This window comes from Larus michahellis, chromosome 15 (genome assembly GCF_964199755.1).
Source record: "Larus michahellis chromosome 15, bLarMic1.1, whole genome shotgun sequence".
Lineage (NCBI taxonomy): Eukaryota > Metazoa > Chordata > Aves > Charadriiformes > Laridae > Larus > Larus michahellis.
In genome coordinates, this window is record NC_133910.1 from 11,708,375 (window position 1) to 11,724,580 (window position 16,206).

The 16,206-nt window shown below is 55.6% G+C and overlaps 1 protein-coding gene, 1 long non-coding RNA gene and 2 other non-coding genes across 4 annotated transcripts; 1 reads left to right on the top strand and 3 right to left on the bottom strand.

Annotated features, from left to right (window-relative positions):
* The first annotated feature begins 577 nt into the window (after positions 1-577).
* On the top strand, positions 578-10,275 carry DIPK1B (divergent protein kinase domain 1B). Its single transcript, XM_074608650.1, has 5 exons — positions 578-823; positions 3,736-3,870; positions 6,050-6,157; positions 6,361-6,537; positions 7,357-10,275. Exons 1-5 carry the CDS (start codon positions 761-763, stop codon positions 8,167-8,169), a joined length of 1,296 nt encoding a protein of 431 aa, XP_074464751.1. The 5' UTR covers positions 578-760; the 3' UTR covers positions 8,170-10,275.
* Positions 10,152-15,873, bottom strand: LOC141751580 (uncharacterized). The gene is made up of 5 exons (XR_012590027.1): positions 15,496-15,873; positions 15,264-15,319; positions 14,386-14,442; positions 13,304-13,355; positions 10,152-11,226 (listed from the first exon to the last, which is right to left on the bottom strand). It is a non-coding gene; the product is annotated as an uncharacterized LOC141751580 (long non-coding RNA).
* LOC141751861 (small nucleolar RNA SNORA17) lies at positions 14,207-14,340 on the bottom strand. The gene has a single exon (XR_012590121.1). It is a non-coding gene; the product is annotated as a small nucleolar RNA SNORA17 (small nucleolar RNA).
* On the bottom strand, positions 14,936-15,068 carry LOC141751860 (small nucleolar RNA SNORA17). Its single transcript, XR_012590120.1, has one exon. It is a non-coding gene; the product is annotated as a small nucleolar RNA SNORA17 (small nucleolar RNA).
* Positions 15,874-16,206: the final 333 nt, after the last annotated feature.

The window sequence follows — 16,206 nt, forward strand, 5'->3', positions numbered from 1 at the left end:
GAACCCCCATTCTGTGGAGTGGGATCCCTGGGTGGGATCCCCAGGTGGGTGAGACTTCCGTGGTGTAGGGTGGGATCCCCAGGTGGGTGGAACTCCCATGCTATGGATGGGACCCCTGGGTGGGATTCCTTGGAGCGTGGGACCCCCGTGCTGCGGGGCAGGACCCCCGGGTGGGATCCCCAGGTGGGTGGGACCCCCATGCTGTGCAGTGGGACCCTGTGCTGTGGCGTGGGATCCCCCGGGTGTGTGGGACCCCTGGCTGGGATCCCTGGGAGGGTGGGACCCCCATGCTCTGGCGTGGGATCCCTGGGTGGGTGAGACCTCTGTGGTGCGGCTGGGATCCCCGGGTGGGATTCCTTGGAGCGTGGGACCCCCCGTGCTGTAGAGTGGGACCCCCGGGTGGGTGGCACCCCCGTGCTGAGGGCTGAGACCCCCATCCCTGGGGCTGGGCTGACCCTGCGTGGGTGGGACCCGGCGGCGGGTGGGGTGGGGGCCGTGGGGGCCGTGCCGGGCCGCAGCCCCCCGCCTCCCCGGGCTGCGGCGGAGCTGCGTGCGCCGCCCCGCGCCGCGCCGAGCCGAGCCGGGCGGAGCCGCGCCGAGCCCCGCCGAACCGGGCCGGGCGCGCTGCGGCGGTGCGGGCGGGCGGACCCCCACCCCCCTCCCCGGCCCCCCCCGGGGCTCCGGCGGCGAGGCGGGGGCCGCCGCCGCCCCGGCCATGCCCCCCGGAGCCTGAGGCCCGCGGCCGCGGGGTGCCCGCAGCATGCGGAGGATCCGGCGGCTGGTGCATCTGGTGCTGTTCTGCCCCATCTCCAAGGGCCTGCAGGTACCGGGGGGGGCTGCACCGGGCCGTGGCGGGGGGATGCACCGGGCCGTGGGATGATGCGCCGGGCCGGGGCCGGGGGGAGCTCGGTGATGCCCGGCTCCGCACGCCGGCGCCGGCCGTGCACAAAGGGATGCTCCACCGCGGTTCCCCCGCCGGCCGGTGCGAGGGGCTGAGAGGCCGGGAACCGGCACCGGGGAGACCTGGACCGGTACCGGGAGAACCTGGACCGGCACCGGGAGCCGCAGGCGGTTGCACAACCCGCGCTCTGTGGTGCTGGGGCGGCCGCACCGGCCATGGAGCACCAGGGCAGCCCATCCGTCATCGGGGAATGGAGAAGCCGGTGCAACGGTGCAGGGCAGGGATGACTCCTTCCCTCTCTTTCTTTATTTTCCCTTTTTTTTTATCCACTCTTCCCATCCCTGAGCTGCTGGGGGCCGGGGGGTTGGGGACTCGTCTCAGTGCTCCGTGGACCCGGCGGTGATGGGGCTGGGGATGCCGGCCTGGGGGTCTTCTCTGCAGCCATGGGATGAGAAACCCTGGCTCTGGCGAAGGTCCTGGAGCAGAGAGGTGATCCCGCTGGAGGGGAGAAGGGGGGACACGGGAGGGGGTGTGTGGTGGGCAGAGGATGCGGGCAGGAGGTGGGCACAGGGCTGGGGCTCACTGGGTGCGAGAAGGGCTGCACAGCCAAGGGGAGTGTTTAGAGGGGGGGCTCTATGGGTCCCCAGGACAGCCGAGAGCCAGGTGGATGCTGCGGTTCTTCTTCCAGGGGAGACGGGCCTTTGGCTGCTGAGCCGCCCCCACAGACGCTCTTCTTCCAAGACAAAAGGCCTGAGGAGCGGCTGCGTGGGGCCGCGGCGGTGGGCAGGGGCTGGGGGCTGGGGCTGGCAGCGAGGGAGAAGCTGGGTGCGGAGTGAGGGGGGGTGGGAGCTGGGGGTAGCCCTTGTGCTGTGGTCACCTGCGCAGATATCCCATGGGAAGGGCGGGTGACAGCCACACCAAGCCACCCCTGGGAGAACAGCTAGCCCCGGCACTGTCCCCATCACTGAGACCCACCGTGAAACAACCCCCGTGTCCCCCGGGTGCTGCAGGGGAGCTGCAGGGATGGAGCAGGATTTTGTGATGCTGCGTCCATTTTGCCTTTGAAGTCAGCTCGGGCCCAAAGTGACTTCCAGGTCCCTCAGAGTCACCCTAAAAGTAAACACAGCAACTCACACAAGCGAAGGTAACAGCCTTTGGTGCAGGCGATGGGCAGGGAAGCCCCTGTGCCTGGAGACTCATGTCCTGGCAGAAACCATAGCACCGGCTACGAATCCAAAATATTACCACAGCCCCGTGGAACCTCTCATTGCAATGCATCCCCCACCGCCGTGTTTCTTTCCACCATTTAGAGGGACAATGAAACCAAGGCTCCCTATGCCGCAGTCCTGACCCCCCTTTCCACCCCGGGACCATGATAGATTCTCGGTCTGAATAAGCAAAAAGGGACGTTTTGGCTATTCCGGAGCTTTGCCACCCCAGGATGTGTCTCTAGTGGGAAGTCTGTGGAAAGGGCCCCTTTGCTGAGGGCAGGGTCCTGGGGAGTTTTCGGGGGGCTGGGGCGCTGGGGAGGGTCTCGCGGGTCGCAGTGGTGTACGTCTGACTTCAGGGACCTGAGCTGGTTTTCAGCTCACAGGAGCAGCCACCCGGCCTTTGTCTTTGCCACGTCCTCGCCATGGTCGGCTTCTCTTTAGCAGGCGTTAATTAGCGGTGCCATTGCTCAACAGGCAAAGGGGGCATCGTGGCCCGCTTCACACTTCGGCATTTCCAATTAACATGGAAAATGTCACGATCTCGAGGCAGACCTGCCTGTTTCACCCTCGCTTGCCGATTCTCCTGAAGCCCGTTCACCGGCACTGGGGTGAGCTGAGCCGGTGCGACGGCAGGGCAGGAGGCTCCACCAGCGCCGGTTATTGCCGCGGGGCAGAGCCCTGACAGCACTTGGCAAGGAGCCAGGGAGGAGGCATTTCGTAAATGGAAGTGGTTTTGGGCTACAAGGCCCAAGCAAGGATCCCTGGCAGGTTGTAACGCGGCCGCATCCGCTCGGATCCAGCCCTATCCCAGCAGCAGGTCGCGGTCTCGCTGGCTGATGCGGTGCAAGGAGAGAGGGGGGTTTGGAGGTGGCCACTGGCCAAGGGCTCTCTTTGGCCTAGCGTGGAGCAGGAATTATCTATAGAAACCACAGGGAATGGGGTGTTTGACACAAGGATTAATTCCCTGCCCTTAGGAATCGCCGGGGATCTGCACAGTGTTATACGGGTCAGGTAAACAGCCGACATGGCGGGGAGGCCAGATGGCAGCAGCGCTGCTGTCACTGTCACGGGGGCAGAGGGGAAGAAACGAAGCCAGGAAAAGAAAATCACGCTGCATCTCTCAGCCGGCGAGACGTTTGCACCGAGTCTTATCCGTGCGCTTCCAGCTTTGTTACTTGCCCGCTCCCAGGCGGGAGCCAGCGGCGGTGGCCTCCCTGTGCCCTGCCTGTGGGGCTTTGTGAGGGGGGGTCTGATGAGAAGGGTCTCGGCGGGGGGGAGCGGAGCCTCTCGCAGCCCTGATGGTGAACCCTGGGGTTGCAGAGGGCAGCGGGCTCTGCCCTCGCCATGGCAGGAGAGCAGGCGTACGGAGCCGTGGTCCCCGGGTGTGGGGATGCACGGCGTCCAGCTCCTTGCAGCCCAGAGCCGTAATCTCCCTGCTTTTAGGGAATTTTAAGTGACCTACTTGCAGCAGGAGTTGCATAATAGTGAATATATATATATGTAAAAAAGGCCGAAGGTTTCCCTGATGCTCAGTTTGGTTTGGATAGAAGTCGTTGCCCTTGTGCAGGACGACAGAGCCCTGGCAGAGCCCTGGCCTTCACCCGCGTTTTCTTTTCCTTCCAGAGTCGCCTCCCGGGCATCAAGGTGAAATACCTGCTGGTGGTGTGGCTGGGCATCTTCGTGGGCAGCTGGGTGGCGTACATGCATTACTCCTCCTACTCCGAGCTCTGCCGCGGTCACGTCTGCCGGATGATAATCGTGAGTGGTGGCCGGCAGCCCCCGCGGCAGTCCCGGTTCGGGGTGCTGGGGTGACTGGAGCTGCGGAAGCCCCATTTCCAGCCCCCCCTCCCCCCAAGCCCTGTGGGGTGCTTTGCAGCCGGGCAGGCAGCGCCGGGGTGGCATCCCGCTCTCCTGGCAGCTGCTTCCCCGGCACCGTCCCCGGCGTCACGCGGAGCTCGGAGCGGGAGAGGTGACCTTATCCTGCCAGGACGACGGCGAAACCATTTAATGGGATGTTGGAGGGAAGCGGGCCAGGGCAGACGTGGGCAGATTAGTGTCTGTGGAGATGAAGTTGCAATGTCAGCGCAGGATCTGCGGGCAGGGAGAGCATCGCGCCAGTCCCCCCCCCTCCCCGAGCAACGCAGAGCCGGAGAAAAAAGGGGGGCAGCCAGTCCGCGGGTACCTCCCTGTAACCGCTGGCGTGCCCTAGAGAAAGCAGCATCCTGCACAAAGAGCAGAGCCCTCGCAGGAGCTTGGCTTGGCGTGTTTTGCCCCCACCTGGGGGTTGCAGTGGGGTGCAGGCGGCTCCCCACAGCATCCGCAGGGCTGGCAGCCCCCCGGGGACAGCTGTGCCTGCCCCGCGGCAGGGGAGCCGGTCACCCCCCCCAGCCCAGGGGAGGAGGGGGATGCCAGGCTCTGGCTGGAAACGCCTCGTTCATCAATCCTTCAGCAGAGGAGGGAGGCAGGAATTGCCATAACAACAGCGACAATCGTTTAATTTGATTTTCTGCATGACTCTGACCACGGGGTCTTGAGCGCTAATTCCTCTTCTGAGCTCGGGGTTGAAGGCGCCGTGTCCCCCGTGAGCAGGTCCAAGGGGTAATTCCCATCCGTGTCGGGGCAGGGTGAGGGGAAAAGAGGGAAAAGATGGAGTAAATTTCTGCAGGTCCTGTTTCCAGCCCTGAGGCTGTTGTGCCCTTGCTGTGAAGCTGCAGAGCTGCCGCCTCTCCCGCCCGGAGATGCCTCCAGCTCCCAGCCGAGCCTCCGGGCTTGCAGATCCGAGCCACCGTCTGTCCCTGTCCCCGCCACCCCCTGGGCTGGGATTTCACAGCAGGGGCTGCTGCTCTGCTGGGCAGCCCGAGCCCGTCCATCCTCATCCTCGCCCGGCTCCACGTGCCCTCTGCTCCAGCCCTGGCAGCTCCCCGAACCCCTGGGCTCGCAGCAGGAGCACCCAGGAGCAAACCCCCTGCGGTCCCTCCAGCAGTGCGGGGGGGTCCCTGCCAGCCCAGCCCCAGCTTGCCCGGGGCACCGAGCCCCCTCAAAGGCCCTGCCTGCAGGCGGGGGGCTCTGCCCAAGACTGCTGCCCGTTGGGCCAGGGCTCAGCCCCGGGTGCACCTACGCACTCCTCTCCCCACGTCTCCCCCGTTAAAGTCCCTGCCCTGGGGCCAGTAGAAATATTTGGGTCTCGGAGCAGAGATTTTGGGATGGGATTTCTTTCGAAGACACAGAGTGGGGAGTTTGGAGGGGGCTGGACTCTGAGCAACTGGTAGTACCTCTTCCCGATGAAAGTCCGAGGACAAGGTGCTCCCCTCCCTCCCAGACACCCTGAACTCGCCAAAATGGCTACCAAGATGCAATCATCGTCTGAAGCCACCTGCACGCCCTGCGGCGTGGCCAGGGTCCCCCGTGGCTGGCGGCACCTCGGAGGCTGCAGAACCTGGGGCCAAAGTGATGGTGGTGACCCCGAGCAGCCCCTCTGTGCTTGAGAACCTTGAAATCCCAGGAAAGAAAGAAATTGTTGGCAATTGGAAATACTGTTCTTGCCTCTGAACAGCCCGCGTGGCTTTAAAATCAGACATGCCTCTTCTAAGGGGTGTTTTTCTCCTGTATAAGAGACTCTCATGAACACAGAGGGTTCACCGGGGACACGATGGCATTGATGGTGCTGTCAGGTACACGCGGTAAATTAAAGAAAACCAGAGTGCGGGCCCCAGCGCTGCTGCAGGAAGGAGGGGGGTGCTGAGTTTGGGGATGGCAGGTGACGGGCACAGGGCTGGCGGCAGCACGGGGGGGCCGGCGGGGCTCGCACCCCCCCCAGCTCGTGTGCTCGGGGTGCCCCAGATACGAGCTGTGGGGCTGAGCCTGGATCCGTCAGACTTCTTCGGGCAAACAGGGAGCTGCCCCCGCTGAGCTCCTCTCTCTGCCTTCTCCTCCCCAGTGTGACCAGTACAAGAAAGGAATCATTTCTGGCTCCACGTGCAAAGACCTGTGTGAGGAGCGCAGCCTCCTCTTCCAGCACTGCCTCTCCTCCTCTCCCACCCAGCAGGTAGGGCTCTGCCCGCCGGGGAAACCACCGCACGGCAGGGATGGGTACAAGCATCGAGGCAGGGAAATGTCCTCCTCCATCCACCCGCACGTCTGCCCGTCACCCCATCCCTGTACCCGTCCCAGACCGAACCCAACCCCAGTTCTCTGCACTTGCTGCTGTTTTCTTCCCGGCCCCGCCGTGTCCCCTCTCCTTTGCCGTAGGTTTACAGTGGGCTCTGGAGGGAGAGGGAGGTGATCATCAAATGCGGCATCGAAGAAGCCTTGAAGGCAGACAGCCACCCAGACTCTGTGCCCAGGAGGGACGTGGTCCTCTTTGACAAACCCACACGAGGGACGTCAATGGATGAGTTCAAAGAAATGCTCCTCAACTTCCTGAAGGTCAGTGTGGAGGGTCCCGCTGGGATCTTGCAGGTCCGAGATGCCACTTACGAGTCAGAAAGACTAATTGTGTCTCCCTTCCCCTTAAACGAGAGCTCCTCTGGCCCACACTCCCCCATCAGCTGCTGGGTGCCGGGCAGGGCGCCTTACCCCTGCTGCAGAGCAAGAACTGGGATAGCCGGGAGAAACCTCCGTTCTCAAAAAGGAACTCCTATTTGCAAGCTGTTGGTAGCAGCCACTCTGGAGGCCACGGCGCCGCGGCTGCGGGTGGTGTCTGTGCTGAGCAGAGCTTATTCACAAGACCCCGGGCAGCGCCGACACCTCCCACCAGCCCAGGTTGCTCCAAGCCCCGTCCAACCTGGCCTTGAACCCCTCCAGGGATGGGGCAGCCACAGCTTCTCTGGGCAACCTGGGCCAGGGGCTCACCGCCCTCACAGCAAACGAGTTCTTCCTAATATTGAATCTAAATCTCCCCTCTTCCAATTTGAAGCCGTTACCCCTCGTCCTATCACTACATGCCCTTGTAAAAAGTCCCTCCCCAGCTTTCCTGGAGCCCCTTGAGGGACTGGAAGGGGCTGGAAGGTCTCCCCGGAGCCTTCTCTTCTCCAGGTTGAGCCCCCCCAACTCTCTCCGCCTGTCCCCACAGCAGAGGGGCTCCAGTCCCCGCAGCATCATCCTTCCAACCACACACATTGGTACGGCACCAGATTTCCTCGAGCACGGTGGCTGTTTCCTCCTCTCCCCAGCTCAGTTCTGTGATACGAAGCCCAAACACAGAGAGCTGCAAGGGTCTGATGCCGCTTCTTGTTCTGTTCGCAGTCCAACCTGGGAGATCAGCCTTCTCTTGCAGCCTTGGTGGGCCGGATCATCGCCATGGCAGATGTGAACCGGGATGGAAAAGTGTCTTTAGCAGAGGCCAAATCCATCTGGGCGCTACTTCAGCTCAATGAGTTTCTTCTCATGCTCTCCTTGCACGAGAAAGAGCACACCTCCAAACTGCTGGGGCACTGCGGGGACCTCTACGTCACCGAGAAGATCCCCCACACCTCCCTCTATGGAGTGGATGTCCCCCCCTTCCTCCAGTCGCTGCTGCCTTCTGTCGTCCACCAAATCATCCACCAGTGGTTTGCACCAGCCTGGCCCCGGCGGGCAAAGATCGCCATCGGCCTTCTGGAGTTCGTGGAGGAGATATTCCACGGCACCTACGGGAACTTCTACATCTGCGAGACTGGCTTTAAGAACGTGGGCTACAACGACAAATACGACTTCAAAATGGTCAACCTGAGGAAGGTGGCGACGGAGATGACAATCAGAGGTTTCCTCAAGGGCCGTCACTGTGAGCAGAATGTGGACTGCACCTACGGGAAGGACTGTACGGCGCCGTGCGACAAACTCCTCAAGCAGTGCAAAAGCGACATGGTGCAGCCCAACCTGGCGAAGGTCTGCGGGTTGCTGCAGGACTACCTGCTGTACGGGGCGCCGCTGGAGCTGAAGGAGGAGCTGCAGAAACAGCTCCGCACCTGCATGACCCTCAGCGGCCTGGCCAGCCAGGTGGAAGTGCACCACTCCCTCGTGCTCAACAACCTCAAGACCTTGCTCTGGAAGAAGATTTCAAACACCAAATATTCCTAACGGGGTCAGGGCCGGCGGGGGAAGCACAGCCCCGGAGTTCAGAATCTGCAGTCTTGGAGTAAAGCCCAAGGGTTTGAAGGCCTGTTTCTGCCATCTTCTCCCCACCCGCTTCCCCCCAGGAAAAACACACCCTGCGCAGGGAGTTGAGCGTAGCTGCAGCCCCTTCTCCTTCATGGAAACCCAAGCATCATGACTTCCACCGCCCAGCAGGACCATCGACACAGTCGGCGAGAGCATGCTGCGGAGCTGGGACAGCGGGAGCCGGGCTGAGCAGGCGCAGGGGGATGGAGATGACACGGAAAAGCCATAAGGAAGCGGAGCCCAGCTGGACGCATCTCCCTGTTTCTTGATTAACAGGAAAGCAGCGCAGAGAGATGGGAATGAATCATTCATGCTGTACTTGTCACGTCTTCTTTTGATGAACGTCTCTGATGTAAATAAATAGCTTTTACGTGAATCACACCAGTACATCAATAGTGAAACAGCAGCTTTTAAAGTACCAGCTTGCTTATGATCTAAAAAGGAGAAAAAAGGTAGATTTCTCTATTCAAAAGTCTCTCCTTAAGTGTCTGAGTCATCCGCCGGCAGATCCAGCTGCCACTTAGGCAGCAGATAAGCTGTCCTTTCCACAGCGGAGAATCCCGGCAATCCTTTCGTTCCCTTTTTTTAAGTGCCTGACCCCAGACAGCGATGCCGTGGCTCACGCGAGGCTCCCGCCCGGCTCGAATTGGCAGCGGGAGCCGTTCCCCATCACGTGGCGGCTTTGGAAGCGCCTAAAGCCAAGGATAGTTTAAAGGAAAAGGGCTAAACATGAACAATTCCCGTCGGTTAACACATGTGCTCCGTGTGTTCTGCCCCACAGCAGGGATAACCCAACTTCTTGGTTTAATTCCCCTAAAACTAAGCTGGGCTCGCACCGCAGAGGTTGAAGAGTAATACCAGAATAATCCAGTGCTGCTCTCATTATTAAAATGAATTTCCAGGCAAGCTTTCAGCAGGTTTCAGGACATTTGTTTGGCTGTGTAAATACTCCCAGGTCTCTTAACTAGTCTGTTTCCTTTAAACACACAATTATAGCAACCTTTTTAAAACGGTGGGTAGAGAGGAAGAGTTTATGTAAACTGCCCTGAGCTTGCTCTGTTCCCAGCACAACCGTATTCCTGCTGCCGGACCGTATGCCAGGGCTCTTGCCAAGAATTGCTCAGCGGAGTGTGTATCTCCAGTACGATCACCCAGAAAAAATGACATCTGGCAGCATATCCAGCCCACGCGGGCCATCGGTGGTGGCGTGGCTGCAAATTTATGAGCCCTTTGGAGCAGGGATGTCAGTATTTCCTCCTATTAGTTCTACAGGCTCATCATCACCCCTCACTGTTATTTAGGGAGGAAATGTTTCGGTGTCACCGCTGCTCTAAACCCAGCACGGAGCCAGCGCAGCCCCCTTCCCGCCGAGGCGTGGGCTTCCCAGCAGAATTCACCGGTGGGAAGGTCGAGCGTTTCTGCGTTTGAAGGGTGGCAAGTTGCTCAGCCCCTCGCAGTCGCCCTCCATTCAGTCCCAACACCGCCGGGCCGGCCGAGGCCCCGCACTGGTCTGTACTGGTGTGTACTGGTGCAGGTTCACCTGCACGGGAGCAGTCGGGAGGGCAAAGGCAAGGCCTGGAATGGGGTAAGGAGCCCCCACGCAGCCATCCCGGCGCCTCCGCTCTTGTCCTGCATTCCCATGGCAACCAGCTCCACCGACAAATTAATTTTTCTTCTGCCATGAGAAAAAGGAACCCAACAACGGTGCCAAATCCTCTCCTCAGCTTCTCAGGAAAGCCATTTTTCACCCTCCCTTCTCTGGTTGCAATTTACTAGTAAATTTTGCCCAGATAAGCATCATTCCCGCCACACTTAATCCCCACCGCTCCCTTCCCCCAAAGCAGTATGAGATAAAGCAGGGGGCCAGCACCTAGAAAAGAGGAAAAATCACCACGTTCCTTGCTTATCCACAGAAATATCGGAATCTCTTTATGCATTTACGATGCAGTTCAAGGAGAGACAGCCCCTGTACTTTAAAGAACTTGCCAAAACAGCTTCATTCAAATAAAGACACTTCTGACGAGACCTGTCGCTTTACCTTATTGATCCGCACACCCCGGTAGCGGCCACTCCCAGGCATCACTTATGAGTCACTCACCCCAAGAGCAGAGTTTTCTTCACCACTAATAAAAAGCACAAGCGCTTTCAGACACATGCTTACGGTTTACAAGCTACTCTACAATTTGGGAGAAAAATGACTACAGGGAAAGGTATTTTACACTCATGCCTTCTCCAGATTTCCCACATTAGCTGGAAAAAGAGGAAAAGCCAGAACACAGAGACTGACAGCCCGATCTCAGCAGATGCTGCTGCTTCAGCAGCAGAATTGTGCTACAAGGGGAGGGAGGTAAGCAGCAGGACTCCTACCCTTCATTGTTTCCACTAAAAAACCATCCCAGTTCTCATAGCCACAAGTAAAAGTCTTAAATCCTAGAACGGTTACAAATTAGTATTACTTGGGGCGTTACAGCTACACAAGCATAATCATTTCAGCCTTATTTTTGGTAGCATCTTTATTTAGTTGTTTTGGATTTTTTTTAATAAAAAAGATAAATCCTTAACCACGTAGAGAAAACATGGATTGCAACAGCAGTGCTTTAGGTTATGGCTGTGAGAAGAGACGCGTGAGCCGAGCTGGCTGGGAGAAGGGCAGGACTAGAGCTCTCCCGGCCACTCAACAGGAGCACAGCGAAAGCAGAACGGACGCTTGGAGCAGAACAGCTGTAATTTTTTTTGGGGTTTTTTTTTTGTTGTTGTTGTTTTTTTTTTTTTTGTTTTCGAACTGACATTTGAGTGCCCAGGTTGCAGCAAACATTCAGAAGCACAAGCCACCTCGCATGGACTCTGGGCTGCGGGTGTGCTTGAACCCCCGCGTGAGAACAGATGAAGTTTTAGGAATCTCTGAACGCAGACACCGCCAACCATTTCTTTCGCTGCAGCCAGGTTTGCTAGAAATTCCGAAACTCACGGCGTGATCTGCAAGTAAGAAAAGGCCCAGAATATTAAGCAACAACTTCAAATAAATACAGCCAGCAGAAGTTAGCAAGAAATGTTAATCCTAAGCAGCTAATTAATCCATACCATCAGACTCCTGCTGCTCACGCTCTGGGCTAAGGCAGCGCAGCTGGCCGGGACAGAGAATTGCTTTTTATTTCAGAGGCAACATTTTCAGCTGATTGATGAATTATATCAGGTTTGTCTTGGGACTGTCCAAAGATTTTTCATATCCCAGAGGAAAAAAGAAAAAGCTTCATAAAATGAAACCAAGTTTTAGGGGAAGTTATACCTGGGTTCGGTTACGATGATTAACGGGGAAACTTCCGAAAGCCATTTACTTCAGTCCAGAATCACAGAACACCTAAACTCGCGCTGGCTGCATTCACTGCAGCCAGTGGAAGCCCAGTGTCTGCAAACTTGTGTGATCAGGACCTAAGGCAGTGACAGAAGGCAGATGGCACTCAGAAATTAAGACTAATGTAGGAGAGGTTCTTTGCCACTAGATCAGAATGGTTTTGAAAAAAATCTTCTGGCTAGGCAGAGCGCACTCTGGCAAGTGGAGTGAAGGGAGAATTTAGCAGCCCGATAGCTGGAGCCTGCTCTCGGTTACTCTTTCAATTCTTAGGCTCCCTAAAAATCAAAGGCGAGTTTGCCAATCTCAGTGCAGAGGCAAGCTATTAATAGTGACGAGAAAGAAAAGCTGGGCTTATTCCTGCATTTAAAGCCAAGATATAAACCAGTTCTAAAGGGTGAAGGGCTAACTTAATGTGCAGAAAGATTTTTTTAATTTCTCTCAAAACCACTTTAATACAAAATATTCATCCTTTCCACAGCTGAGAGCCAGGTAATTCTTTCAGTAAAGCAATATTCATAGCCTGGGACTGCCGCTCGGTCTTGGGAAGATGACTAACAGCAAATGCTATTAGGAAAATTTTAATAGCTGTCCTATGGCTCATACAGTCAAGTTCTAAAGAGAGCATCATTAGGCACTCACTACCCCTATAGGACCCTTGATGTGAGTAAAATCTGATGAAAAAACCCCTCAAGTATGTATTTCAGGGTTAAAAGAAGTCAGGGAATTTAAATGGGAGAGTCACATCTTAAGGCATGCCTCTTTGCATAACCATATCCCCAACAACCTTATTAGCATTCTTTTTCCAAAGCCTCTGCTGGTAGGCAGTGACTTTTCCCAATTAAATGGCTCATTTTGCAGCCAGCAGCTACCCGTTTGGTTAATGGCACCTTTGGCCCTCATAATGCCCATTTAATGAGGACATTTTCCACCATTTAGCACTGCCAGATTTTGTCAAGCTATTAGTCACTGCAAAGCCTCTCCGAGTTTCACAATAGCATCTATGTGCAGCCAGAGCTTCCCTCGCCGCTTGTTTTAACACCAGCTCAGCAGAGGCTCACGTGCACCACGTCACCCAAGAAAGGACAGTGACACACAGCTATCTGGATATATTGATACCTGCGCGCCCCGGCGGCTCACTGCCTCGGAGGTCGAGTTCCTCCGCCACCATGCTGGCGCAGAAACACAGCAGAAACCAACTAAAAATGTCACATTGTGCTCAATTATATTTTGTCTGCTGGGTTACCAGCCAGAACACGATGCTCAGGGAAGCTAAATCTTGCCTTGGGAAAAAAGGCAAAGCATTCCGCTGCCGCACTTACTGAAAGTTAGTTTAGAAGGCCTTTAAAAGACTTCAGGCTTTAGCAATAATTTTTTGCTTGGATTACTGAAGAGGAAGGGAAATAAAAAAGTTAATCAGAAGAGCGTTCAAGATTGCTCACGAAGACTACTGCATTAGTAAAACAGAGGAAGCTGAAAACACTCCACCTAAAGTAGAGGTTTGCCAGAGAAAAAAAAGATAAAAAAAAATATTGAATTTTAACTTCTTTATGCAATTATGCACTAGTAGCATTTAAATATTTTTTATTTGCCCATGTCGCACGAGAAGTCAGGAGGGACACGATCGTACCAACCCAAGGGCTCCTACGCAGACAGTGACTGCTTTGAGGTTTAGTATGTTTCCAAGAAATGACTAATACCCACCTTCAACATTTGAAGCAAGTTTTCCAGAGCTCAGTCCCATTCTCAAAAGTAACTGTAAGAAGAAAAAAGATCTTCAGTTTCATTACTTTGGGGGACGAGGTGGTTTGTTTGGTTGTTTTTCTCCCCGTTCTCCCCCGTCACCATGATTATAAAGCTGCATTTCAGAAGACTGATGATTGCACCTTCTGGTCAAACTTCCTTGGCACCCTTAGAAGTATGTTGTTGGCCAAGTTTTTTTATTATTGCTGGGAATAGGGTGCAATTTTCTCCACATGCTAAATCCACACCCAGCTATTTTTATATATATATAAAAATAGAATTTAAGAATAGAGCTGTCACTTCTATTTTTCCCTGCAAAAAGAAAAAAAAAAAAGGAAGGTCCTTCCCCTGATGCAGTTAAAATTGGCCTAATTTTAACTGCTTTTCAAAGGAAATTTGCTCCATCTTCCACCAAGTCTCTGGAGAGAGGTGTGCATGGAAACTGTCAAGCTACTCGTCTCTGAACAGTCACAAGTTTCAGGCCCAGGAAGCCCCTCCATCTCTGACCCCTAGTGATATTAACATGTCAGGAAAGCAAATCTCCAAGGACTCAGAACTATTAGAATAAAGAAACCTGGAGTTTGCCGTTCCTCCATAACAATAAAAGATACGATATGCAAGAAACCTGAGTTGGCTTTTAACAAAACATAGAAGTTTAACTTCTAAAACGTACAACATGACAGCAAAAAAGTCAGTTGTATCTCTTATCTGTCACATAAACAAGGTGTTCATTAAGACAATGGCTGTCACAGTGAAGGACAGGGCTACCTTCTGTACCCTGTCCCTCCACAGCTGTCCATCCTTCACAATTTAAGATTAACATTAAAGGAAAAAAAAAAAACAAAACAGGAAAAACAAGAAATAATTGTCAGGTTGCTCATCATTCCTGGGTGCCCACAGGTTCCAGAGCACTAGCAAAGACACAGCCTTTTCCTCTCTGCCACCTAATGACACAAACATGGCACTACAGCCACATCTGCAACACGAGCTGGGGCACGGAGCTAATTAACAGCAGAGATTCCCTATTCCACGGGGGAACTTACACCCACTGCTGCTCCTCAGATCTTTGAGGAGACCTCTGCCACGTCACACGGCTTTCTCTGAAAAATAAGTGGAACATATACAGCATTTATTTTACATATTTAGACACACTTCAAAACCTGGTTATATGGTTACTGTTTCACAGACAACAGGAATCTGAAAGGGCCGGTAAGAGAGGGAAGCTAAAGAAATAAATGCATAGTGCAGGCACATTTTTACTTTCAGAGAGGAAAAGGGTCAGGGCTGCCAGCATCCATCTTCCAGGACGTGGTCCCAGTGATGTCGCCAACGTGCCACGTGGCTTTAGACAGATCACTCCAACTCATCCTTCCGTAATACAAGTCTACGCACCAACTGGATCCTACCGTTTTTAAGGCTAAATAATCATAAAGCCACGCACCGCCTTCCTGCTGCAAATCCACTCCAGGTCAAGCATTCCGCCTTTCTGTTTTATTTCATAGAAATCCCGCATTTAATGCAATTAAAAAACAAAACAAAACCGGGAAGGCTTCGTTTCTCAAGAGCTTCCTGTTAACCAGACTATTTATAAATAATGTCAGGCTATCAATCACTCTGAGTGCTCACGGGTGTCAGAACAAACGAGCGTAGAACATAGCCTGTCTCTCTCTGCCACCTAATGACACAAAGATGCCACAGCAGCCACCTTTGCAACGCCTGTGGCATGTTGAAAAAAAAACACCCAGAAAGACGAAGAAAAGTGACAGTTACACGTATGTGTAAGAACAGGATTATATCACCTAGTCAGAAAGTAGTATTAAAGGTATTTGGTGCAAGTGTAGATACTAAATGTAACAGACCGCTTAAGATAACAAGATGCCTGAAACTCCCTCGCACAGCCGTAGCGTTAGGCACCGCTTACCCTGGATTTTTAAAGATGCACAATCTTTTTCACTTCACCCCTTTTCTTCCGCCAGGCTGAAAAAAGAAAGGCAGAAAAATTCAGTTAATCACAAGCATTTAGCTGATTCCTAATCCTAGTATATTCCTACACTTCAGTTTATAATATACCCGATCTACGCTACTACAGCACTGCCTGAAGCAAACCGAGCACCGGACGGGGCCCTGGGGCCCGCTCCGGACCCCACCCGTACCTCCATCACACCTTCCCCGCGCCGCACGGGGGGCTCTGCCGGTCCGCAGCCATCTCCTCACCGCATCCTTCCCGTGTTCAGCGACGGGGGAGACGAGGAGCAGCGAAACCCGCCGCCGCCATCAAGGCCCGCCCTGAAAGAGCTTCGCTGCAACATGGCGCGGGAAAGGGAGGCCGGGGCGAGCGGCCGGCGGCCGGGGCGGCACGGGCCCTGCCCAGAATGGCTCTCCTCGACCGGCACCGAGAGGACCGCAGGCGCTCGTTTCCCCCCCTCACCCCGGGACGGAGCGAGCCGCCCGCTGCCGCCCCTCATCCCGCCGAGCGACGCGACGAAAAGACAGCGCGGCTCCCGCCTTCCGCTTATAAAGGGCGGGCGGGCGGGCGGGCGGAAGCGGCGCGGGGACACTCTGCGCAGCGCCTTCGCTGCCGCGGGCTCCCCCTGCTGGCTGGGAGGGCGCAGAGCAGGGAGCGGCCGGGACACGGAACCAGGACAAGGACGGGGACGGGGGGACCGGGACCCCCCGCCCCAAGCCCTCCCGCAGAGACACAAAGCGCGTTAGGGGCTGCGTTTCCCTTTCCTCAGACGCACCCTGCAGCCCTCCACTCCCCATGGCGGTGGCAGAGGTTGGACGCCGGGACAAAATGGGGACCCTCCAATGCTGCGATGCAGCAGCTTGCCTTGTGTCCCCCCACCCGCCCCCGGTCTGCAATG